Source organism: Vombatus ursinus, unplaced genomic scaffold (genome assembly GCF_900497805.2).
Source record: "Vombatus ursinus unplaced genomic scaffold, bare-nosed wombat genome assembly UNPS02014830.1, whole genome shotgun sequence".
In the NCBI taxonomy this organism is placed as follows: Eukaryota; Metazoa; Chordata; class Mammalia; order Diprotodontia; family Vombatidae; genus Vombatus; species Vombatus ursinus.
In genome coordinates this window covers 30,203,077-30,225,361 of record NW_020954608.1, presented here as the reverse complement: position 1 = coordinate 30,225,361, position 22,285 = coordinate 30,203,077, and the positions used below count along the sequence as shown (strand labels likewise).

At 39.8% G+C, this 22,285-nt stretch overlaps 1 protein-coding gene across 2 annotated transcripts in view; it reads left to right on the top strand.

Annotated features, from left to right (window-relative positions):
- The window catches only part of DHTKD1 (dehydrogenase E1 and transketolase domain containing 1), a 90,321-nt gene that overhangs the window by 17,127 nt on the left and 50,909 nt on the right, over positions 1-22,285 (top strand). The window contains exon 1 of one of the 2 annotated variants that reach the window (XM_027838751.1): positions 4,731-4,899. The exons of the other annotated variant lie outside the window; for it this stretch is intronic. Coding sequence (XP_027694552.1) covers positions 4,731-4,899 — 169 coding nt within the window. Of the gene's footprint in view, positions 1-4,730; positions 4,900-22,285 lie in introns of those variants that run through there. 2 annotated transcript variants of the gene reach the window in all.

The following is a 22,285-nucleotide window of genomic DNA, read 5'->3' as shown; positions in this document are numbered from 1 at the left end:
AATATTTCTTATTGTCTCATGAAGTCATTAACCTCCATATGGTTTATTCTCATTTTCAGGTAGTTCATTGCTTGAACAAGGCTTTGTACCACCTATTCCAAGCTGTTAAATATTTTTCCAATTTTTTCTTCCCTAACTCATTTCTTTTCTAATTTGTTTTATCTGGCACTCTCATTTAATTTATTTAAAAAAACACCTTAACCTGTAAATTCATAAAAACACTTTTTGACTCTTGTTTCATATCTTTTAAGGATATCCATATGTCCATGAATGCCTGGTGCCTCTGTGTTTTCAATCTAATCTCTCTATTTGGTTGGTTCTTTGCTGATATCAAATGAATGAGTACTAGAGATGAAATGAACCAAGTTATAATCTTGTGAGCTTGGAAAGATAAGAAGAGCCATCCGTTGTCCCCTCAGCAATCAGAGCTAGTAGCAGTAGTATGGGGAAGAGAGCTCTGAGCAGCTACCCGCTAGACCCAGCCCAACAGCAAATGGAATCAGCAGCTAAGATTCCGTGTCCTGCAAGTAAAGGAATGATTTGTCCATCAGCTGGGCCATACCAGGAAGCCAACTTGTTGGAGGGTTATTTTGTAACAATCACTTCAAATTTGAATCATCTTTTCCTAGGAACCTGATAGTATATGTGTGTGCAGAGAGGTGTGCTCCAAGTTCCTTCTTTCAGGAAAAAGACCTTTGTAAAAGATAATTGACGATAATTTGTTAAATGATATTGAGGATATAGAAACTGATGATTAATAATGGAAGGAACACATCAGATAGGGAATCATGAATAAGCATATTAGAAAAGCCCACAAGATAACCCCTAGATTAAGTAAGAGCCAGAGTAGCCTGCTATCTGAGGACTTGACCTGCTAGGATGAGTGTAGGTTGGGAGAATGCTTCCTAGACCTTGTACTGGGGTACTATTATTATCTCTTCCATCATGTAGCACAGTGCCTTGCAAATAACAGGTGCTTAATAACTGGTTATTAAATTAATGAATGTCTACTATATGCAAAAAACAGAGTAAAGTATTATGTTTTTGAGGTTTATTTTCTGTGATGAAGACAGAGTATTCTCCCCCTTCCCCTCTCCCCTAACAAGTCCAGGAATAGTTTACTTTTTGTTGTTGTTGTTGTTTTGGCTAGGCAATGGGGTTAAATGACTTGCCCAGGGTCACACAGCTAGTAAGTGTTATGTGTCTGAGGCCGAATTTGACCTCAGGTCCTCCTGAATCCAGGGCCAGTGCTCTATCTACTGTGCCACTTAGCTGCCCCCAATAGTTTACTTTTTTGAAAGTGCCATAAGACTATTTGAAACCTAGTATTAGAAAAGGGGGTCCTCTATCACTAAAGGCAGGCTCTTCTGTACTGAACCAGATTCAATTTCATGTTGGGTACAGGATAGGGAGAGACATGTTACTTCAGACCTTGTGGGCTCAATTGAGCAACATTTCAATGTTAGTGCAAGATAAGGAATTTGGATTCAGTGGGCAATGGGCAAAATTGAAGGATTTTGATTAGTGAATTGACATGATCAGAACTTGGCTTTAGGAGGATTAATCTGGCAGCAGTGTGTTCACAGCTTCAACTATCCCTTCTTAAGGTAACTAAAAATCTTTATCTTCCTTTCCTATTCCTCTCCCTAGCTCCAGAAGCACATATTCAGCTGCCTCCCAAATCTAATCTCAGTCTTCTGTCCCCTCCCACTATTCCTCCCCCTTTGATTTTACTGCCTCAGTACCTCTTTCATTCCCACTGATACCACCTAGTTTCATTCACCCTAGTAGTTTTCTTTTACATGAAATATTATAATCAATGTGTGATGATTGGCAAGTCATTTAACTGCTGCTTGCCCCAGTTTCCCCAATTGTAAAATGGCATTAATAACAACATCTACCTTCCAGGGTTGTTGTAAGAATCAAATGAGGAAATATTTGTAAAGCACTTAGCACAATGCCTGGCGGGACAGTAGGTGCTATATACATGCTATTATTATTAGTTGGTCTAATCCCTACTTCAAAACATTCTTTTTCTAAACAACTCTACCATCATCATATTTACCTTTCTAATGCACAATTCTGTGACTGTACTGCTCAAAAATCTGCAGTGACTTCCCTTTCTTCATCTATCAAATAAAGTTCAGATTCCTTCACCTGACATTCAAGTCCTTTTGTGATTTTTTTTTTCCTTTTCTATCTCCACCCTCTCACCTTAATTATTGAGTCCTCACTTGAGTTGGATTTCCTCTGGAGGAGACAGAAAGGATTTCTTGTTGTCTGGTTAACAATTAACTACTACAACCATTTAAAATATCAACACAGAACCGCACATGATTAGACAAAAAGTACTACTTGTATTTGAAAAGAGGGCAATTCACCATAGGGCCAGACTGTAGAGATGTGGAAGTAGTTCATCCCAGGAAATATCAGTACATTCTAGTGCTAACATTCTGTGATTCTATGACTTCAATAGCTTAACAGATACAAAAGATGAAGCAATGAGAACAATACCTCAAGGAGCTCTGGGTTCTTCAGACAAAGACCTCCAATTCCTTCTTTTGTTGATGGAATCTTGTCTAAAAAAGGCAAGATGGGAGACTGTGTTTCCTGCCTAAGCTATGCTTGGATATGGCTGGGATCTGGAATAGTGTCTTGGGCCAGCTTTCCCTTCCTTGTCAAGATATTAGGAGACACCCTGTTTTTCAGAGCTAAGCTCCAGCAAGTGAGCTGTGCCCTGAGCTTGGCATAACAACAATCCTTTGCACTCAGCCTCTGGATGATCTCACCCTCTAGCAAAATCACATTATTATTGTATTGCTTTGACCAGCACCAGGTGTTCTCTGAGCTCAGACAAGCACAGGCTTGGACAAGTACCCATGTTCCCATCGTGAAGTCCTGCTACGAATCAAACTTGTCTCATTGTTGCTGTTATTCCTCATTGTCAGGGCTACAGCTCACTGTGTAGCTATTGGTATAAGTATCTTGGTTTAGCTATACTAAAAAACAGGTCCCCCCACTAGGGGTGGGGCCCTGCCTCATGTGTCTAGATCCCCTCCTTGCTTGCAAGCCATTTCCCTCACTTTGAAATTAAACTTCCTTTTGATTCCTGACTGTCCTGTCTTAGCCTGCTCTGTTCCACTCTGGCCTCACAAAGGTTAGAGGTCAATTCAGTCCAGTTGATATGCCAAAAGAGTGGATTACCATATTTGGTAATATGGATGTTGTGAAGGGAATTATGATTTTTATAATAATCAATATGATATATGTAATGAACATCCTAATAGATTAGATTTTTCAGAATTGCCTCTCTTGTGAAGGAGCATTGTGAAGGAGCACACAACGGAGCTTAAAATGATCAATGAAACTTTGACAAGGCTCACAATCACTGGCATCCTTCTACCTAAAGTGAAGTGAATCAAAAACTGTAGAACCTGTTCCTGTTACAAAACTCTGGTCCTTAGACCCACCAAGTAACGACCCCCAAGGACTCCAGAATTGTTCCATTTGTGTGTCTGTCATGGGAAACCGCTGAAGCCTGGGAAAACATTGTTTGTAATCCACCGTCCTTTCCACTTGTGATTTATGTATATGATATCTGTCTTCACTTCAGGAGGGTGGAATTCTGATCAGGAGAATTCCCGATTTGCAAATCTGTTCTTTATAATGAAACTAATTAAATGGCTGCCTCATTACTGGCACTTTGTTTCTGGCCTGCTGTTTCCTCATTCTCAGGTTAGACACTGGCTCAGTAAAATCCTGCGAACACTAAATTCAGAGGATGGGGAGTTCAAATATTGCCCCTTCTGTTTACTAGCTGTGACCTTCTGCTAACCTAATTTATCTAGGCTCAAGTTTCTTTATCTGTAAAAGGAGGTTAGATGAGATCGCTTTTAGATCTAGGATCCAGATTAAATTTCCAAAAAGAAAAGAAATTTATTTTCTAGTCTTTACCCCTCTTTCATCCCTCAGACTTCCTTCGTCCTCCCCCCTCAAACAATAGCTAGCATTTTCATAACTTTAAGGTTTATAAAGATACATACATCTCATTTGGATCTCCCCGTGTGAGGTTGATTCTATCATCATCATCATTACTTTTATTCCCATTTTACATATGAAAAAACTTAGCGTGAAGAATTAATGGCATGCCTGCAGTCATACAACTAAGGTCCGAGGTCCAACCAGGACTGAGGTCTTCCAGACTCCCAAGTCCAGCCCGTCTATCCACTACCATATAGTGGCCTCACCTACCTGTCTTCTTCCGCTATTCTTTCCCCTCTCTCTTAGGGCTGACTTTGGGTAATGAGGGGAAGACTTGTAGCTTTTAGTTTGGGGATGAAGAGGTGGGGAGAGCTGGGGACAAAGGGGCACGAAAGAAGTGAAAAATGCACGTTCCGCTGGCTCCTGAGTGGAGGACACACAGCGAGGTTTTGTTTTGCATTGTTCTGTAAGTAAGCCAATCATTCCCTGCCCTGAAAGTCCCGCCCACTCCTTCCCTCCCCTCAAGCTTCTACCCAGAGCGTTGGCACGGGGGGAGGGGCAGGGGCGGGCCTTCTTGGCGGGGCCGGTCTCCTATGAGCCAATCAGGTGCGGGGGCGGTGTCGGGGGAGGGGGTCGGAGCTTCTTGGCTCCGGGCCGGCACGCTGGCCGCGCTCTCCCCAGCCTGGGGCTTCGGAACCGCTGCTAGGCCGACGTCTCTTGCCCCGGGCCAGGCTGCGAGCGTCGGAGCCATGGCCTACTCAGTCGCCGCCGCCACCGTCTCCGTCGCGAGGCGGAGCCTCGGGTGGATCCCCCGGCCCCTCCTCCGTCGCGGCTACCAGACCGAGCGAGGCGTCTACGGCTACCGGCCGAAGCAACGGGAAAACGGGGAGCCCCGGGGAGGCTCGGCGCGCCTTGCAGGTTTGTGGGGGCTGGGGCAGGGAAGGGAGAAGGGAGCGAGCGGGGCCGGCGGCGCGGTGGGATCCGCCCGCCCGCCCGCCTTTCTGCTCGGGGCGGCCTCGGAGCGGAGCGAGGCCCTGGGATGTCTGCCGTGGCCCCCTGGCTCCGGCTCCGCGTCCCCTTCTCGGGGAGCCCCGGGGGTTGGCCTGGCGTCTCGGGCCGGGGCCCGGGGTGCGGACAGGCCCACGTTGTCCCTTTGTGGGAAAGTAACCGAGCACTTGAGGGAGGCGAGACTGAGGCCGAAAGGGAGGACAAGCTGCCAGCGCTGCGGAATCCCCAAGGCCCGAGGAAAAGACTTGAGGTCTTGGCTTCCAAGACATTGGGAAGGTGGGACTGGGGTGCGGAGAACTGAAGCCTTGAGGTCCCAAGGGTATGGACGCTGACTGTGTGCCATCGGGATGAAATGGCAACTCTGGGGAGGGGGCTGAGGTAGCGGAAGGGTTTGGAGTCATTTGACCAGCCAGGTGGGGCAGTGGGTAGAGCTCAGGGGCTGGAGTCAAGAAAGACTCCTCCTCCTGAGCTCGAATGTGGCCTTGGACACCTACTAGCAGTGTGACCCTGGGCAACTCACTTAAGTGACTGCCTCAGTTTCCTCATCTGTAAAATGAGCTGGAGAAGGAAATAGCGAATCATTTCAGTATCTTTGCCAAGAAAACCCCAAATGAGGTCTCCAAGAACGGGACACAACTGAAAAACGGCTCAACAGCAACGTGGGGTCAAAGGACATCATGTATTCAAATGCCAGCTCCATCACTGGTGGACCTTTGGGCAAGTCACTTTACTTTTCTGGGCCTCAATTTCCTCATATGTAAAATGTGAGATTTGGAATAGATGTCCTCTAGCATCCCTTCCTGCTCCAAATCTGTGATCCTAGTAAGATGGTATGTAGTGTCATAGTGAATAGAGCTTTGGGCTTGGAGTCAGGAAGAACTAGGTTCCAACTGCCTCAGATACCTACTGGCAGTAACCTGGGCAAGTCACTAAACCTTCATCTGCCTCAGTTTTATCTGTAAAATGGGGAGAATAATAGCACCTATCTAAAGGAAGTTGTTGTGAGGTTCAAATGTAATCATACAGGGAAAGAACTTTGCAAACCTTTAAGCACTATATGAACATTAGTTATTATTAACTCCAGACCTAACCTCATGATTACAAGTGATGCAAATTTTTTTCTTTTAGTATTTCAAACCCACATTTCAGGTACTTTCAGTGAATTTGGGTCCCAAAGAAACTTGTTCTATGTAATAAAATGATCTGGTTCCCTTTTTTTCATTTATGTATCCTTAGGGTGTCGCAAAAGTCTTAGTGCAGTTTTTGGCTTCAATAGCATGAGACATATTTGTGTGTGTGTGTGTGTGTGTGTGTGTGTGTGTGTGTGTGTGTGTGTGTTATGTATACCATGTTACTAGGATCATAGATTTGGGGCAGAAAGAGATTCTAGAGAACATCTATTCCAGTATGTATATTTAAAAACTCCCTCCAATGATGTAAATAGACAACTTGTCTGTAATTTATAATCTTAGAGAGTGGCTTGGGGCACCAAAATATTAAGTTCAGCAGGAAGAAGAATTTAAATCCAGGTCTTTCTGACTCCAGGAATACCTTTCCATCTTCTACCCTAAGCCAGGTTGCCTCTCCAGCAAAGGGTCATAGGGCAGTATTGAGACCAAAGGCTGAAAAACCAGTTAGTAACAGAGATAAAAGAGTTTTCAGGACTAGAGATAGAGGTGGAAATTATACGATGTATGAGTTTTCCAACTTTGCCCTAATAGCCTAATTAATAAGTATTCATTTTAAAGTTCATAGTGTGTGTGCCAGGTGCTGGAGATAACAAATAGAAAAATTTCTGCCCTCAAGAAGCTTATGCACGTGTAAAGTCAACAAGTCCTCATTAATTACCTGTTACAGTGCCAGCCTTTAATTTCGATAAATGCTGGGAATACAAAGAAAGAAAAAGATAATCTCTGCCCTCAAGGAGTTTACAGTCTAAGGGGCAAAACAACTATCTACAAACAAGATGTATACAAGATAAATTGGAGATAATCCTCTGAGGGAAAGTACTAAAATTAAAGAGGAGTAGGAGGAGCTTCTTGCAGAAGGTAGGATTTTAGCTGAAACTTGAAGGAAGAGACTGGAGGGGGAGATGAGGAAGGAGAGTATTCCAGGCATGCAGAACAGTTAGTGAAAATGTCTAGATTTAAGAGATAGTGTGTCCTGTGCAAAGAACAACAAGGAGGCTAGTACCACTGGGTCATGGAATATGTGAAGAGGAATAAAGTGTTAAGAAGACTAGAAAGGTAGGAAGGAGCCAGTTTATGGAGGGTGTCCAAAGCCAAACAGGATTTTATATCTGATCATAGAGGAAATCCAGAGGGAGCATCTGGAGTTGAATGAATAGGGGTTGCCAAGGTCAGACCTATAGTTTAGGAAGATTGATTTTACAGCCAAGGGGAGACATAGATTGGAATGGAGTAATTCAGGTCTGGGATGGTAAGGGTCTGCAATCAGAGTAGTGGCAGTGTCACAGGAGAATGGAGGGCATACAGTGTTACAAAGGTAGAAAGGACAAGACTCAGCCAATAAAAACAAATGTAAAATAAAAACATAACATTTGTGGTGATTACTAATAGCTGAGAGGAATTAGTAAAGGCCTTTTGAAGAAGATGGTGTTTGAGCCGAGCCTTGAAGTGAGCTAGGGGTTTTGAGAGGTGGAATTGAAGAGGGAGATCATTCCAAGCTTGAGGGACTGTCTATACAAAGGCATGGAGGGGGAAGATGGAATATCATATAGGCCAGTCTGACTGGAACTCACAGTTCATTAAGGGAATAATATGCTATCACTCTGGAGAGATGGGCTAGATGCAAATTGTGAAGAATGCTAAATGCCAGAGAAGACAAAGGGGATTTACTGAAACTTCATGATCAGATCTGCACTTTAGGAATATCAGTTTGTCAGCTTTCTGGTTAAATTGGAGAGGGAAAGATGGGATGCATTGGAAACAATTAGGCCTTTGCGTAGTCTATGTGAGAAGTGTGGGCTGGACTAGGATGAATGTGGTATAGTTAGTGAGAAGAGGACCAAGAACTCTTAAGGAGGCAGAATGGATGAGGCTTGGCAAGTGATTGAATATGGGGGCAGGGGGATGAGTAAGAGGGAAGAGTTCAGGATGATTCCTAGATTCAGACCTGATTGAAGAACTCACTTAAATATTTGCTGACCTGACTAATGTTAGATTGTTCAATGTTAGATAGTAGGAATAGGAAGAACTATAACATGATGTCTCAGTCTTCAAGTAGACTACAAAGTAGTCCATAAAGTATTTCAAGTCAGTGAGGTAGAAAGGTAGCCAGGAAGCACCTGTGTCCCTGTCCTCTCACTACAAATCCTGAACCTTTTCCAGAGCACTGAACACATACGTCCATTTTAAAACCATTTCTTCTTATTAGATGGGGAACAAAAGAAGGGAAGCAGCTTCCCTCCTCCATTCCTCACCCACTTTCCCTCATTGAGTTTGATATATTGTATACTTGCAGATGTTAAAAGGTGCCATTTGAAATCAGAACTGCAACTTTGTATGATAGCCTGGAAAGACTGTGAGAGAAGGAATCAGTATTATGATTTGTTTTTAAGAGGAGTAACTGTCTTTACTTTTTTTTTCTTATTTTTAATGAAGTATCCTTGTACTTTGTTAAGAAAAGCTTAGAAAAAAGTGCCTCTTTTCCCTCAAAAACTTATCGTATTTGTAGTTTTCTTCAAAATGATCTACTTACTTGCAACAGCAGCTTTTCCTATTAATTCTTATCCTTGTTTGGATAGTTACTGTTCTGTGATTTAAATCTTCAAAAGCAAAGACTTTTTAAATTGCAGAAGGAATCTACTACTTTGGATGAATTTTTCAGACTAAGACATAAATAGCACTGAGCTAGTAGAGAAGCTGTAGCTTGAGCAGGAAAATCATAGGATCATGTCAAGTTGAAAGAAACTATTGAATCTAAACCCTTCTTTTTATAATTGAGGAAACTGAGGGTAAATGACTTGACCAGGGTCACATAGCTAGTAAGGGTTTGAGGTAGGACTTAAACTCAAGTTTTCTTGACTGGAAGCCTAGCACTCTGAAAAACATTGTTACCTACCCCCATAACTCCCAATTCTACATTTACCTCCAAAAACATAATAATAACAATGATGATAATAATAGCTAATATTTATGTAGCACCTACCGTGTTTCAGGGACAGCCATAATAATTCCTTTACCTCTTCCCTTTTCCTATCCCTTCATTCCTAGCACCTTTAGCCAGTTGCTTAGTTTGTGATACTCTTTCTCAGATTCACTAGGTGGGTTTTTAGAGAGAATTTATAGAATCTACCCCAAATGTTCACATAGACTATTTGTGACCTACCTGTGGTAGAACATTCCGAGCTTATGTTGGTCTGGTCAGCCACAGTCAACACACTGTAACTTAACTCTAGCATCGTGATATCATTTTGGTCCCCTTTGAGGACGAAGGACAACAACCAACCAACCAGGTAGGTCTTTAGTCTCCTGGGCAGGTTTCCTCCAAACCTGATACCCCAGCCGGACGCTTCCATGTCATAAAAGCATTCAGCACTTATTAAGAGCTTGCTGTGTGTAAGCCATTTTATTAGGTTGTGAAGATGGGGGAGGGGGGAGGACACAATCCCTGTCCTCTGGGAGTATATCAGAGGCATCCACAGATAAGTATTTTAGGGTATGGTAGGGGGCTAATGAAACATCTAAAAAGATTGCCTTAGAGATATTTGAAAAAGGAGAGAAGACTTTGAGCTGGTGGGAAACCGAGGTTTCACAGGATGTGCCTCAACTGACTCTGAAGAGATATGAGATAGAAAGGCAGATATAAAGACAGTGTGCTGTAGGTAATAGCCTGCAGGAATTGTTAAGTGTGAAAACAAAGAACCAAAAAGTCAGAGGTGATGCAACCACTGTTAACTCTAAAAATACCAAAGAGCTCACACAGGTTATCACAACTACAGTTAACTCTCAAGAAATAGAATAAAAACAAAACAAAAAATAGGGCCATCAGTGATTATAAGCAAAAACTTTCTTTATTCTGTTGGAGGAGGGAAACTAGACACTTGTTCCAGAGTCATTGCTAGAAGGAGACCCACTTTAAATCTTAATACATATAGCAATGGCTATACAGTGAGCTGTAGCTCTGACAATGAGGGGTAACAGCAACAATGATGCAAGTTTGATTCATAGCAGAGCTTCATGATCAGAACTAGCTTGTCCAGTGTTTGTCTGAAGTCAGAGGACACCTGGTGCTGGTTAAAACACAGTAATTATGTGATTTTACCAGAGGATGAGTGCAAAGGATTGTGCAAAGGATTAGCTCTGGAAAACAAGGTGTCTCCTAATAGCAAAAAGAGAGGGGTGGTCTTGGCATGAGGATCCTGACAGAATGTAGATAGTTCGGGGAACAGCTAGTAGTCCAGCAGGTCTGAAATATGGTGTATGAAGGAGAAGCATGTTGAATCAGGTTGAAGCTAGTCATGAAGGAGCTTAAAGGTCGAACTAAGTAGTTTTGTGTTTATCTTCTAAGCAGTAGAAAACCTGTTAAAATTTTTGAGCAGAGATCAGATTTGTGACTTAGGAAAATTATTTTGGCCACAGGCTGGAGAATAGTTTGGAGCAAGATGGCATTAGGATCAGAGAGACCAATTGGGGAGGTGTTATAATACTCCAGATGAGACTATTATGAGGGCCTGAAATAAGGTGGTGGCCATGTGGATTGATTGACATTAGAGATATTCTGGAAATACAAGTGATAGTACTTGGGAACTGATTTGTTTGGGTGGGCAGGAGATGAGGGAGAAGGGAGAATGAAGGATGACTCCAAGGCTATGAACCCTGGGTGACTGGGAAAATGATGGTACCATTGACAGAAAGAAAGAAGTTTCAATTTGAGGTGAGTTGAAGGGGAAAGATGACAAATTTCAGTTTGCATCTGTTGAATTTTAGATACGGTGCACTGAGATGATATCTAACAGGCAAACCAGGGGATAGTAATAAGCACCTCTATGATAGTGCCTTCTGTGTGCCAGGCACTGTGCTAAGTGCTTTACAAATATCAACTTATGTAATACTCACAACAACCCTTCAAGATAGGTGCTTTTATCTTCCCCATTTTATAGCTGAGGGAAGAAGGCAGAAGTTATGGGACTTGCCCAGGGTCACACAGCTAGTAAGTATCTGAGATAAAATTTGAACTTGAATCTTCCTGACTCTAGGCCCTATGCTCTATCCACTGAACCATCTGGCTACCTCTAAGATGTGGAAGGAGCTCAGGAAGGGAATTTGAGCTGAATATATAGCTATAGATGGAACTGTAGATAATTGATTTGAGAACCATTTGTGTAGAGATGATATTTGAACCTGTAAAAAGGAAGAGATCACCCATTCAACAAGCATTTATTATCTATTACCAGTAGCTGCACAGAGAGAAAAGATGAAATTCTACAGGGGAAACAGCATATACACAGAGAAAGTCATTATAAAAGATATGTAAATTTAAAAATACAGGGGGCCCTGACAGATACAGAGGATACTGACAACAGAGGTGGCATGGGGAAAGGGATCAGAGAAGATCTCATATAGGAAGGAGTACTTGAGCTTAGCCTTGAAGACAGTTGGGATTTTGAGAGGCAAAAATGAGGAGGGAGGGCTTTTTATGCTTGGGAATGGCTGCAAGAAAGAGACAGGAGATAGAATATTGTGACTAGGGAGAATGAAATGAATAAGCCAGTTTGACTTGGAATGTAGAGTGCCTGAAGAATAGTCATGGGAAATCAGCCTAGAAAGATAAGTTGGAACCAGATTGTGAAGAGCTTTAAATGCACTTTTTCTATTTTTTTCTTAGACACAAGAGGAAATCACTGAAACTTCTTTTTAAGAAATAATTTTTTTAGGAGGGAAATGGAGAAAGGAGAGAGAAAAGCATAAACAAGGGAAGGAAATAAGATGGAAAGACATAGATAGTAATCATAACTGTGAATGTGAATGGGATGAACTCTCCCATAAAACAGAAGCATTTAGCAGAGTGGATTAAGAACCATAATCCTACAATATGTTGTTTACAAGAAACACATTTGAAAGCAGAGGGATACACACAGAGTAAAGGTAAAAGACTGGAGCAGAATATATTATGCTTCAGCTGAAGTAAAAAAAGCAGGAGTAGCAATGCTGATCTTAGACAAAGCAAAAGCAAAAATAGACCTAATTAAAAGAGATAAGGAAGGAAACTACATCTTGCTAAAAGGTACCATAGACAATGAAGTAATATTATCACTAAACATATATGCACCAACTGGTATAGCATCCAGATTCTTAGAGGAGAAGTTAAGGGAGTTACAGGAAGAAATAGATAACGAAGAAATATTTTTTTTCAATTAACAAGCATTTATTTTCTCTCCTCACCTTCTCCCTACCCACCATTGAAAAGAAAAGAAAACTTGTAGCAAATATTTCTTGAGCCCAAGAATGACATAGAAAGACCAAGAGAAAGAGAGAAAAAAACACAGAAAGAGAAAAGAGGCCTCAAGGCAGATAGAAACTAAGGATAAATCCATAGTGGTTTAAACTTTTTTTCTTTAATTGATTTTAAACTTAAGAATCATCAACAAAAGATAATCAAAAGCACACAGAATGAAGAATAAAATCTTGCACAAATCCTTACCGTTATATATGTGATCATCTCATTATCGTTATTAGAGTCAACCTAATTACCAACAAAAAATGTTTGCTTTCTGTCCCTTTTCAAATCATTCTAGAATTCTGCTAAATTTTGATTTTGCTTTCTTTTCGTATGCACTAATGTATATATAGTCAGCATGTGGAAGATCTAGCATCTGATGCTGCTTTCTCTCCTTTTCTCCTCCTCCTCCTTCTCCTCCCTTGCTTTGTGAGGGGTAGGGGAGGAGGAGGCATTAGCTGCATCTGAAACTGATATGATTCCAGTAGGAAAAAAAATTCCCAGCAAGCACCATGTAGGGTCCACTGTTGGAATGAAGAAGAAAGAAGACAAAATATTCACAAATATAGGAGTGATTCCAGATGTCATGATCTTGACCAACAGGGTAAACAAGTTTAACTATTAACAAGAGCAAAGCCAAATGAGAATTTGTTTTTCACTGCTGAATGAGAACAGCAAACTATAGAAATGAACAAGGGACTGAGGGTGTAAGCTGCAGGACCTTTCCAGTAGTGAACTCAAGTCATTGAGATTTTTATATTTGTTGTCTTGAATCTTTTAAAAGAACTGAGGCCAAACCATTTTGTGGGGAAAAAAACAAAACAACAATACTCCTCTGGATGTGTAATATATTTCCTATTGATAATAGCTATTCCCTAGCTCTCATCATCATCATCATTATCATTATCAAGGGATTGGGATATTAACCCTTTTACATTCATTACTATTATAAATGAATATTGTTATGAATCTATTATCTTTCATGAATAACTTATCTCCTTTCTAATTATATACTTCCTGTGTATCTTTATACCATTTTTTACAAGTCATTGTTAGCAATATTCTACACACTACTTGCACCTCTTTTCATTGCCCTTTGGGTCACTTGCAATATTTGTTTTTTTCAGAGGTTGAGGTGTTCCATGATTTTCTGTCGTACAGCATCGTCAGGAAAACATTAACATTAAAAAGATAGGAGTTTATGTCAGGAAGCAACTTAGAATCATTGAAAGGGCTATAGAATATAGTCTACTTTGGAAACTGAGGAGGTGCCTATTAATTGGGTAATGGCTGAACAAGTTATGCTATGTGAATGTAGTAGAATGCTATAAAAATGATGAAGAGGAGAGTTTCTGAGAAACCTGGGAAATCTTATTTGAACTGATGCAGAGGAAAGTGAGCAGAACCAGGAGAACAATTCATACAATAACAGCAATATTGTAAGCAATATAAACAACTAAAGACTTGGGAACTCTGAACAACACAATGACCAAACACAATTCTAGAGGACTCATGATATAAATGCTATCTACCTTCTGACAGAAAGGTGAGAGACTCAGACTACAGTTTGCGACATTTTTTTGAACATGGCCAGTGCAGGGATTTGTTTTGCCTGAGTATATGTCAAATATATGTATTTGTAATAGGAATTTTGTTTTTCTTCCTTTCTCAAGAAAGAAATAGGAGGGAGGTAGGAGAGAGAGAAGGCAGATTTTCATTGACTTAACGAAAGAAAATTTAGTCCAGAAAAAGAATATAGCCTACTGTCTTCCTATTTAGTGTCAGACCCAATTCATTGTCCATCTGCAGCAGTTTATCTAAGATATATATATATATGAGTGGACTAACCACCTCAAAGGGTTGCCCATCCAATGCCATTCTTCCCATCTCCTAAAATAAAGTGTAAACTCACATTTGTATCTTTAGTATCAAATATAGTGCTTGTAATATGGTAGGTGCTCAGTAAGTGCTCGTGGATTAATTGATTGATTCATCTGCCGTCACTTCTGTGTGGATTTTTATACTGAACAAATGAGTGGCCTTATTCTGGTGCTGAATGTAATCAGTACAATGGCATCCCCAAAACAAGGGCCCCTGGAGGACTTTACCATCTCTAGGGAAGCTCTCTTTCGTTGGAGTCTATGCAGGATGACATAGTAAAAATGGCAAATACTTTTATTTTGTCCTTACTTGATATTGTTAATCAGAGAATCTTTGAACATAGTTTTTTGGAGTTGCATCTATTTAGGAATCATGTGTGATCTTAACTTAAGCATGAGTAGCTTGGTGGTAGAGAGCCTTTAAAACTCACTTACTATTCTGGGTCAAATTCCTATTTGTAATCAGTAAGCACAGTGGGGTCTCTTATTTACTATACCTTTCAGTAATTTGTGTGATAGTAAAGATGTAACCTGTTATAGAAAATTTGAGGAGAGAGTCTGGTTCTTCATGTTTTCATTAAGAATAACCTTGAACAGGGCAACTAACTGGCACAGTGAATAGAGTTCTGGCCTTGGAGTCAGGAGTACCTGAGTTCAAATCCAGCCTCAGACACTTAACACTTACTAGCTGTGTGACCCTGGGCAAGTCACTTAACCTGGATTGCCTCACCAAAAAGCAAGGAAAAAAAAAAAAAAGAATACCCTTGATCCCTGTGGGGATCTTTCTCAAAGATTTTAAAGAGATAAGAAAGTAGGTCTATATGTTGGTAGTTATTAATGTCCTCTTAGTTATCTTTTGTGGTAAATAATGTGTGTGTCCAGACCTGTAACATCTTCCCCCAATCAAATCTCCAAGACTATAAGTTGCAAATGACATGTAGATCTGCCTTGATGGAGGGAGTTTACCACCCCTATTGGGGAATAAGAGTATGAGACACCTGGTGGCTCAGTGGATAAAGCCTGGACCTGGAATCAGGAAGACTTGAGTTCAAATACGACTTTAGACTTAATAGCTAATGTGACTTTGGGCAAGTCTATTAACTTCTATTTACCCAAGTTTCCTCATTAGTAAAATGGGCAATAATTCTATCTACCTCCCTGCGTTGTTCTGAGGATAAAATGAGATACTTGTAAAGCTCTTGAAAACCTTAGAGTTCTATACACATGCTAGCTATTGTTATTATTGTTGTCATAAGCTGGGCTCCCAGTTCTGTTTCATTCTGACCATTTTCCTGGTATGCCACTCTGAGACCATGGCTGATGCTTCTAGAATTCCCATCCTAGAGAGATGCTGTACTGATTAGTGAGCAGTCTAGCAGACTCCAGACCCCAACCATGCTTTACCCCAACTATTGCCAGTCCACTACAAGCATCTTCTTCCTCCCCCACTTCTCTACTTATTGTCCTAGGAACCATAATAGGCTTCACCTATTGTCCTGACTTCCTAGACCAAAACACCCTTCCCTTACCCACCACTCCTCTATGTACTGATTTCCCTTAGAATGTAAGCTATTTGAGAATAGGAACTATATCTCCTTTGTATTTGTATACCTGGTATATAGATGGACTTAACTTTCTATTTATTTATTCACTATACATCCTACAATTTTTCAGTTATTTGAAAAGAATTCCCCTCTTTCAAATATCTTGAAAATCAGTCCTGCAATGCTCTCAAAACTGTTACCCACGGGAAAGATTTCTTCTGTGTGTACCTGGTCTGTTTTAGCTGTTTTTCCCATCTTCTTGGCTTCTATTACTAGTGATTTGGATAATTTTTTAAATATCATAAACTAACTGTGGGTTATCCATTTAACTGGATGCCACAGTCTTGACAATAGGCATTTGACATTATTTCTTTCTTCCTGTGTAGATTATTGGGCCAAACTCTTTTGAGTGATCATTGACCTCACTGACAATCATTGTTGATCATTTGCATTTCTTATTCTCAAAATTGTTTGTTCATATCAAAGGGCCTCTCTAGCCCTTTACTATGTAATTCAGGGTGGGCAATTTCTGTTTTCTCTATAAGGCAAAGGCAGCTAGGGTCAGCTGCCTAACTGTACCCTTCCATCCTCTCTTTGAACTAAGCCTCTCATTGATCATCCATATACCCCTATCCTCTGCCTCCACTTGAAGCTGGTCTACTTCCTTTCTTGCAACTCTCCTGACCTAATACAAAGAAAAGAGTCCTGTGTTATGTCAATTCCCTTTTATTCTTGGATATCAGACTTTTGTCAAAAATAACTGATGCAAAATTTTTTTCTTTTTTTTCTAACCCAGCAATTTCTATTATTATTCTAGTTGCATTAATTTTTGTTTGCCCTGAAGCTTTTTAATTTTATATAATCAAAATTGTTTATTTTATCTTCTGTGATCTTCACTTTTAATTTGGTTATGAATTCTTCTACCTGCAAATTAGAAAGGCTTCTCTTTCATATTCTAATAATTCTTATTCTGTCCTGATGTGGTGCAGTGGAAAAAAATGCTGACTTCGGAGCCAGGGTCAAGTCCTAAATCTGCCATTTTATTACCTGTAGGACTCTGGACAAAATACTTAACTTCTCTGGGCCCAACTTTCCTCACCTTAAAATGAGGGTATTGGACTTGTTGACCTCTAAACTCTAAATTTACATTTGTTTGACTCTTAGATAATTAAGATTTACCAAGACCTATATGAAATGATACTAAGTGAATACTAAATGAATATAAAATTTTACTATAGTAAAAGTTTATACACTAGCTACAAATAAATAGAAGAAAAAATATTTACCTCATTAAAAAGGTGACTGGATAAAAAGAAAACTAAAGGGGACTCAGTGACTTGTCCAGTGTCACACAGATAACTGAAAAGTTATTGTAGACATTTACAATGAAATAGACTATCAAATGTGGTAAGTTAAAAATTATGTTTGCTTGGTTTTGTTGCTTTAAAAGCTCAAAATTATTTGTTTTAAAATAAATTTTTATTGATATTTTCTGTTTCTTACACCACCAAAGTTATCCCAAGTATTCCTTCTATTTCCTCTCCCCTTTCCAGAGAGCCATCCAATATGATAAATACTATTTTTTAAAGAGGGAAAAAAGTCAGCACAACTAATTTTTTTTATAGCATGATCTTTAACATTAAGGTCATGAATCCATTTAGAATGTGTTGTAGAATGAGGTATAAGGAGTTCAAAATAATTTCTTTGTAAAACTTCTGTACGGCCTTTCAAGCCAGGCTTTGAAGCCCAGAGGTGGCCCTTCCCAGAAGTTTTAGCCTATACTGATCTCCCCCCCCCCCCGCCCTTTCTGAATCATGGGCAGATTATCTCTCTGTTCTATTCTTTTTGACATGGTCATTTTCTGTTGCATATTATTCTTGAACTTACTGTAAATGAAATTTAACAAAGGAGTAAACTGAGGCACATTTCTCAGAGCAAGATAACATTTTATTCACAGGGTATGAAACTTGAGAATACGATGGGTTAATGGCTGCTTCAGTTTTCAGCCAAAGACCCTGAGCAAAAGGACATATTCCTTTTTATAGGTTTTGGGCAGTACAGAACAAAGAACAGAACAGGGTAGTTGACATCGTGGGTTGAGGGCAACATGATTGATTTCATAGCTGAGGCATGGGGAACAAAGTGATTGGCTGGAAATTTGTAAAGAAGGGCTAGCAACAAACCCCTTCTTCCCTCCTGAGGCTAAGACGTGTTCATTGTTTCACTCTACGGCAAAGCCAAAGAGAAGGGCCCAGACTTCTTTGGAGAGCAAACCAGATACCCTTGAAGAATAGCTTAGTTGTATAAAGATATTAGGCCTGACTCCATTAAGGCAAGCTACATCCCTCAAGATTAGCAGAATTCCTTGACGCAGGAATAGAACAGTAATTAGCAAGACAACTGGATTTCTAAACTTAACCCATTAGAAGCCAGCTGAATTCTGAGCTATGTTCAGAGACAGAGAACCATGACTTAGGTAGTTACAGAACAAAATCAGTTAACTGTAAATAGGATTGAAGAGGTTAGGGGTGATAGGAACCCCGAGAATACCGAGGCTGTGTTGCCTGGAACGAATTCGCACACTCAACACTTCTCTAAGTCAAGTGGCAAAAGTTTATTGTAACAAAGTGGGCGAAGGTCCAAGGGAACCTGTGAGCTAGTGAGGACGGTGCTGGAGCTTATATGGGAAAAGGACAAGGGAAAGGAATGCCAAGGATGCTAATTAGGTAACCTAAGGACTTCAAGGCATTACCAAGGGCCCAGGTATCTTTGGGAGCAGGCATTAGTGATCTATGGATGGAAAAATTCAAGGAATCTACAGGGATACCTTTGTTGATACCAGACATTGAGGGAGAAACAGTTTTTCTTTAGTTGCCAGAGGCATGGACCTTGGAGATCTGGTTTGAGGGAGAGTCCTTGGGCCATCTAGGGACAAAAATCCTTGCGCTAGTTACTCCTATGTCTGTTCTGATAAAAGGAATTACAGAGTTAGACCTGCGTGTGTTCTGCAACAAGGGGAAATTTTCTCACAGGGGCTTTACTGGATGTCTTCCAGACCCATGATCTTAGGAGCTGGAGCCCGAGTGCAAACACCCCATCAGGATCAGTAAGAAAATGATATAGGATCACTTGTAATCTTCTCAGACTGTATCATGCATACAAATTAATGTCCCAAATACTCTGAAAGTTCTTAGAAATCTGGGACCTTGCTTTTTTTTTTTTACCCCCAAAGCCTGTACTTTAGTTCATAGTGTTCTATATATGACTGAAAGATCATCAAAGAATTATTTCTATAGGACATCCACTGAAAGAGTATTTGTCACAAATGGATTTTTTACCTTCATAATAAGACATGCAGAGTACCAAAATTATATCTCATTTATCATCTGTTATTATGTTATCCCTGAGTGGCAGATAATTTGTGTCATTATTTTACAAATAAATTTAACTACAAGTCATATGTAGTTAGGACACAGGGCTAAAAAGATGAAGGTCATGATTTCACTGACTTTTCTTTCTTTCATGGTCAAAACCTCACTCCTACACCTTGCCAGGTATCTTTAAAAAATGGCCCCCCCTTTTTAAAGTCATGAAAGTGATCAGATTGGGAAAATGTGAAGTGAGAGCAATTATTAGTGACTCCCACTAGATATCTTACTGACAAGGCATAAGCTTTCCTATTACAGATATAGATTGTCCCAAAACTTACTTAAAGCTGAATTGAGATTTTTGGAACACCCTAAATATAAAAAATAAAAAGGGTGTGTATGTGTTTGTGTGTATGTATTCATCAAACCCCTAGTTTCTGCCACGTCATACCCTTGTTATACAGTAATGACTGGCATGAAATTATTCTGAAAATTTGACTTCCATCAAGACCTTTAATTATTCCCAAAATTTGCCCTGACTTAAAAAAAAAAAAGATAGTGACTACACTTAGAGCAACCTCTTAAATAGTCATGTTTTCACTGGTTAAACTTTGATCTGTACAATTGTGTACCTTGTACCTAGCTATTAGTAACATCATGTGCTTTGGCTCTATGTGAACCTAATTTTCAAGCAAACTTTGATATATTAAAAACTTCCAATTCAGAATGGGGGAGGTATGGATTTAAACTCTTACAGTATTTCTTAAATAGGATTTGGGGTCCTGTGTAGACTAAAAATTAGTTTAGAGGTGGTCAGAGATAAATAGATGAAAATAGCTATTTTGTGGTAACTGCTTTTAAAGGAAAGACTGGATGTATATGTGGGTTATATTTAGTATGTACAGTATAAAAGAAGAGGGACATCTTTGCATGATGAACTTTTTAGTAACATAGGATAAAAGTTTGACAATTATTTCCCCAAAATGTGGCAATATGGATTACAAATGTTGATTTTTAAAAAACAAAACAAAAAATCTCTTAAGAATCAGGCTATTACATTCTTTTTTAGATTCTTGTGGTTTTTAATCACCCTTCCCCCCGAAATGTTTATAGATTCTGATCTTTCTAGACTATTGAAACAGCTACTTAATTGGTCTAATCCAGTCCCCCCTTTCCAATCCTTCCATTCACTGACCCAAATAATCTTCTGAAGCACAAGTTTGACTAAGTCACTGCTGTGTTCAAGAGCCTTCAGAGGCTCCCTATTTTGCTCCCTGCTGCCTCTAGGATAAAATACACACTTCTCTGCTTAGCATTTAAAAGCCCTTCATAGTCTGGCTCCTGCCTACCTTCCTAGGCTTATTAACTATTACTCCCCTTTCCTCTGGACATCTAGATAAAACTGGCCAACTCACTGATGCACAACATTCCATTTCCCCATCGTTGTGTTGGTCTTTGCACAGACTATTTCCCATGCCACCTTACCTCTGCCTCTGAGAATCCCTAACTTCCTTCCAAGGTGTGCTCAAGTGCTGAGCTTCTGCAAAAGGCCTTTTCTGATTTGCTAGCTTCTAGTGCTTTGTATGACTACATACAAGGAGACCCCAAATCCTATTTAAGAAACACCGTAAGAGTTAAATCCATACCTCTCCCATTCTGAATCAGAAGTTTTTAATATATCAAAGTTTGTATGACTACATATTATAAAATAATATTAGTACAATAATGCCCTTGACAAGAACTGAGCAAGAAAAATTTAGCAATTAATTCTGAACCAATGCATTTCACTAAATTCTCTTTCCCCCTTGCCACTTTCTTTGAGGTACCCTCCATGAGTGTTCCAGGAGAAACACTGATCCACTTAAGAGCAGTACCCTCTTTCTTGAAAAATTACCTAGGGGCAGCTAGGAGGCACAGTAAATAGAGCACCGGCCCTGGATTCAGGAGGACCTGAGCTCAAATGTGGCCTCAGATACATAACACTTACTGGCTGTGTGACCCTGGGCAAGTCACTTAACCCCATTGCCTAGCCAAAAAGATAAAAAATAAAAAATAAAACAAGAAAAAGAAAAGAAAAATTACCTGGATTAGGGTAATGATCAGGTTAAGAGAAGGAAGAAGTATTATTACTTCTGTTAATGGAAATAACTATTGAGTTCATCTTTGACCATCTGGAAAGGAGATTCATTAAAGGGAAAAGTCAAAGTGGGATTGAGTGCTTTTAGGAAAGTGATTTTGCAAGGATATACTGAAAATTATGTAACTATAGTTCTGTTTATAATCAAGTTTTCTTCTGGGCTCTATAACTGTATTCTGTACTATTATGTAATGTTGCCTATTGTCAGGGAGAACTATAAACTGGAACTCCAAAATGGCTTAATTAAAGATATTTCCAAAGGCATGTGGGGACTCTGTCGCTTTGGAATTTTCTTTGTCTAAGCACAAAAAAGTTTAGATTTAGAATGACCTAAATAAGTTCTAGGTGGGGCAGTAGATAGAGTGTGACGTCTGGAGTTAGGAAGACTCATCTTCCTGAGTTCAAATCTGGCCTCAGATACTTACTTAGCTGTGTGACCCTGGGCAAGTCACTTAACCCTGTTTGCCTCATTTTCCTCATCTGTAAAATGAATTGCAGAAGGAAATGGCAAACTGCTCCACTATCTTTGCCAAGAAAAGTCCAAATTGGGTCACAAAGAGTTGGCCATGACTGAAAATGATTGAACAACAAATGAAAAATTAGTTCTAAAAATTGTTTCTAGAAGGCCTGTAGAGGCTATAAGGTGGTGAAGTGGATAGAGTACTTCATCCTGGAGTTAGGAAGACTTAAGTTCAATTCAGTCTTAGATATTTACTAGCTGTGTGACCCTGGGCAAGTCACTTAACCCTGATTGCCTCACCAAAAAAAAGCAACCAAAAAAAATACTCCATTACATTCATGTAACATAATTTGTTTAAACATTACCCATTTGATGGGCATCTACTTTTTTTTTTTAACCAGTTTCTGCTACCACAATAAATGCTATTATAAATATTTTGGTCTATA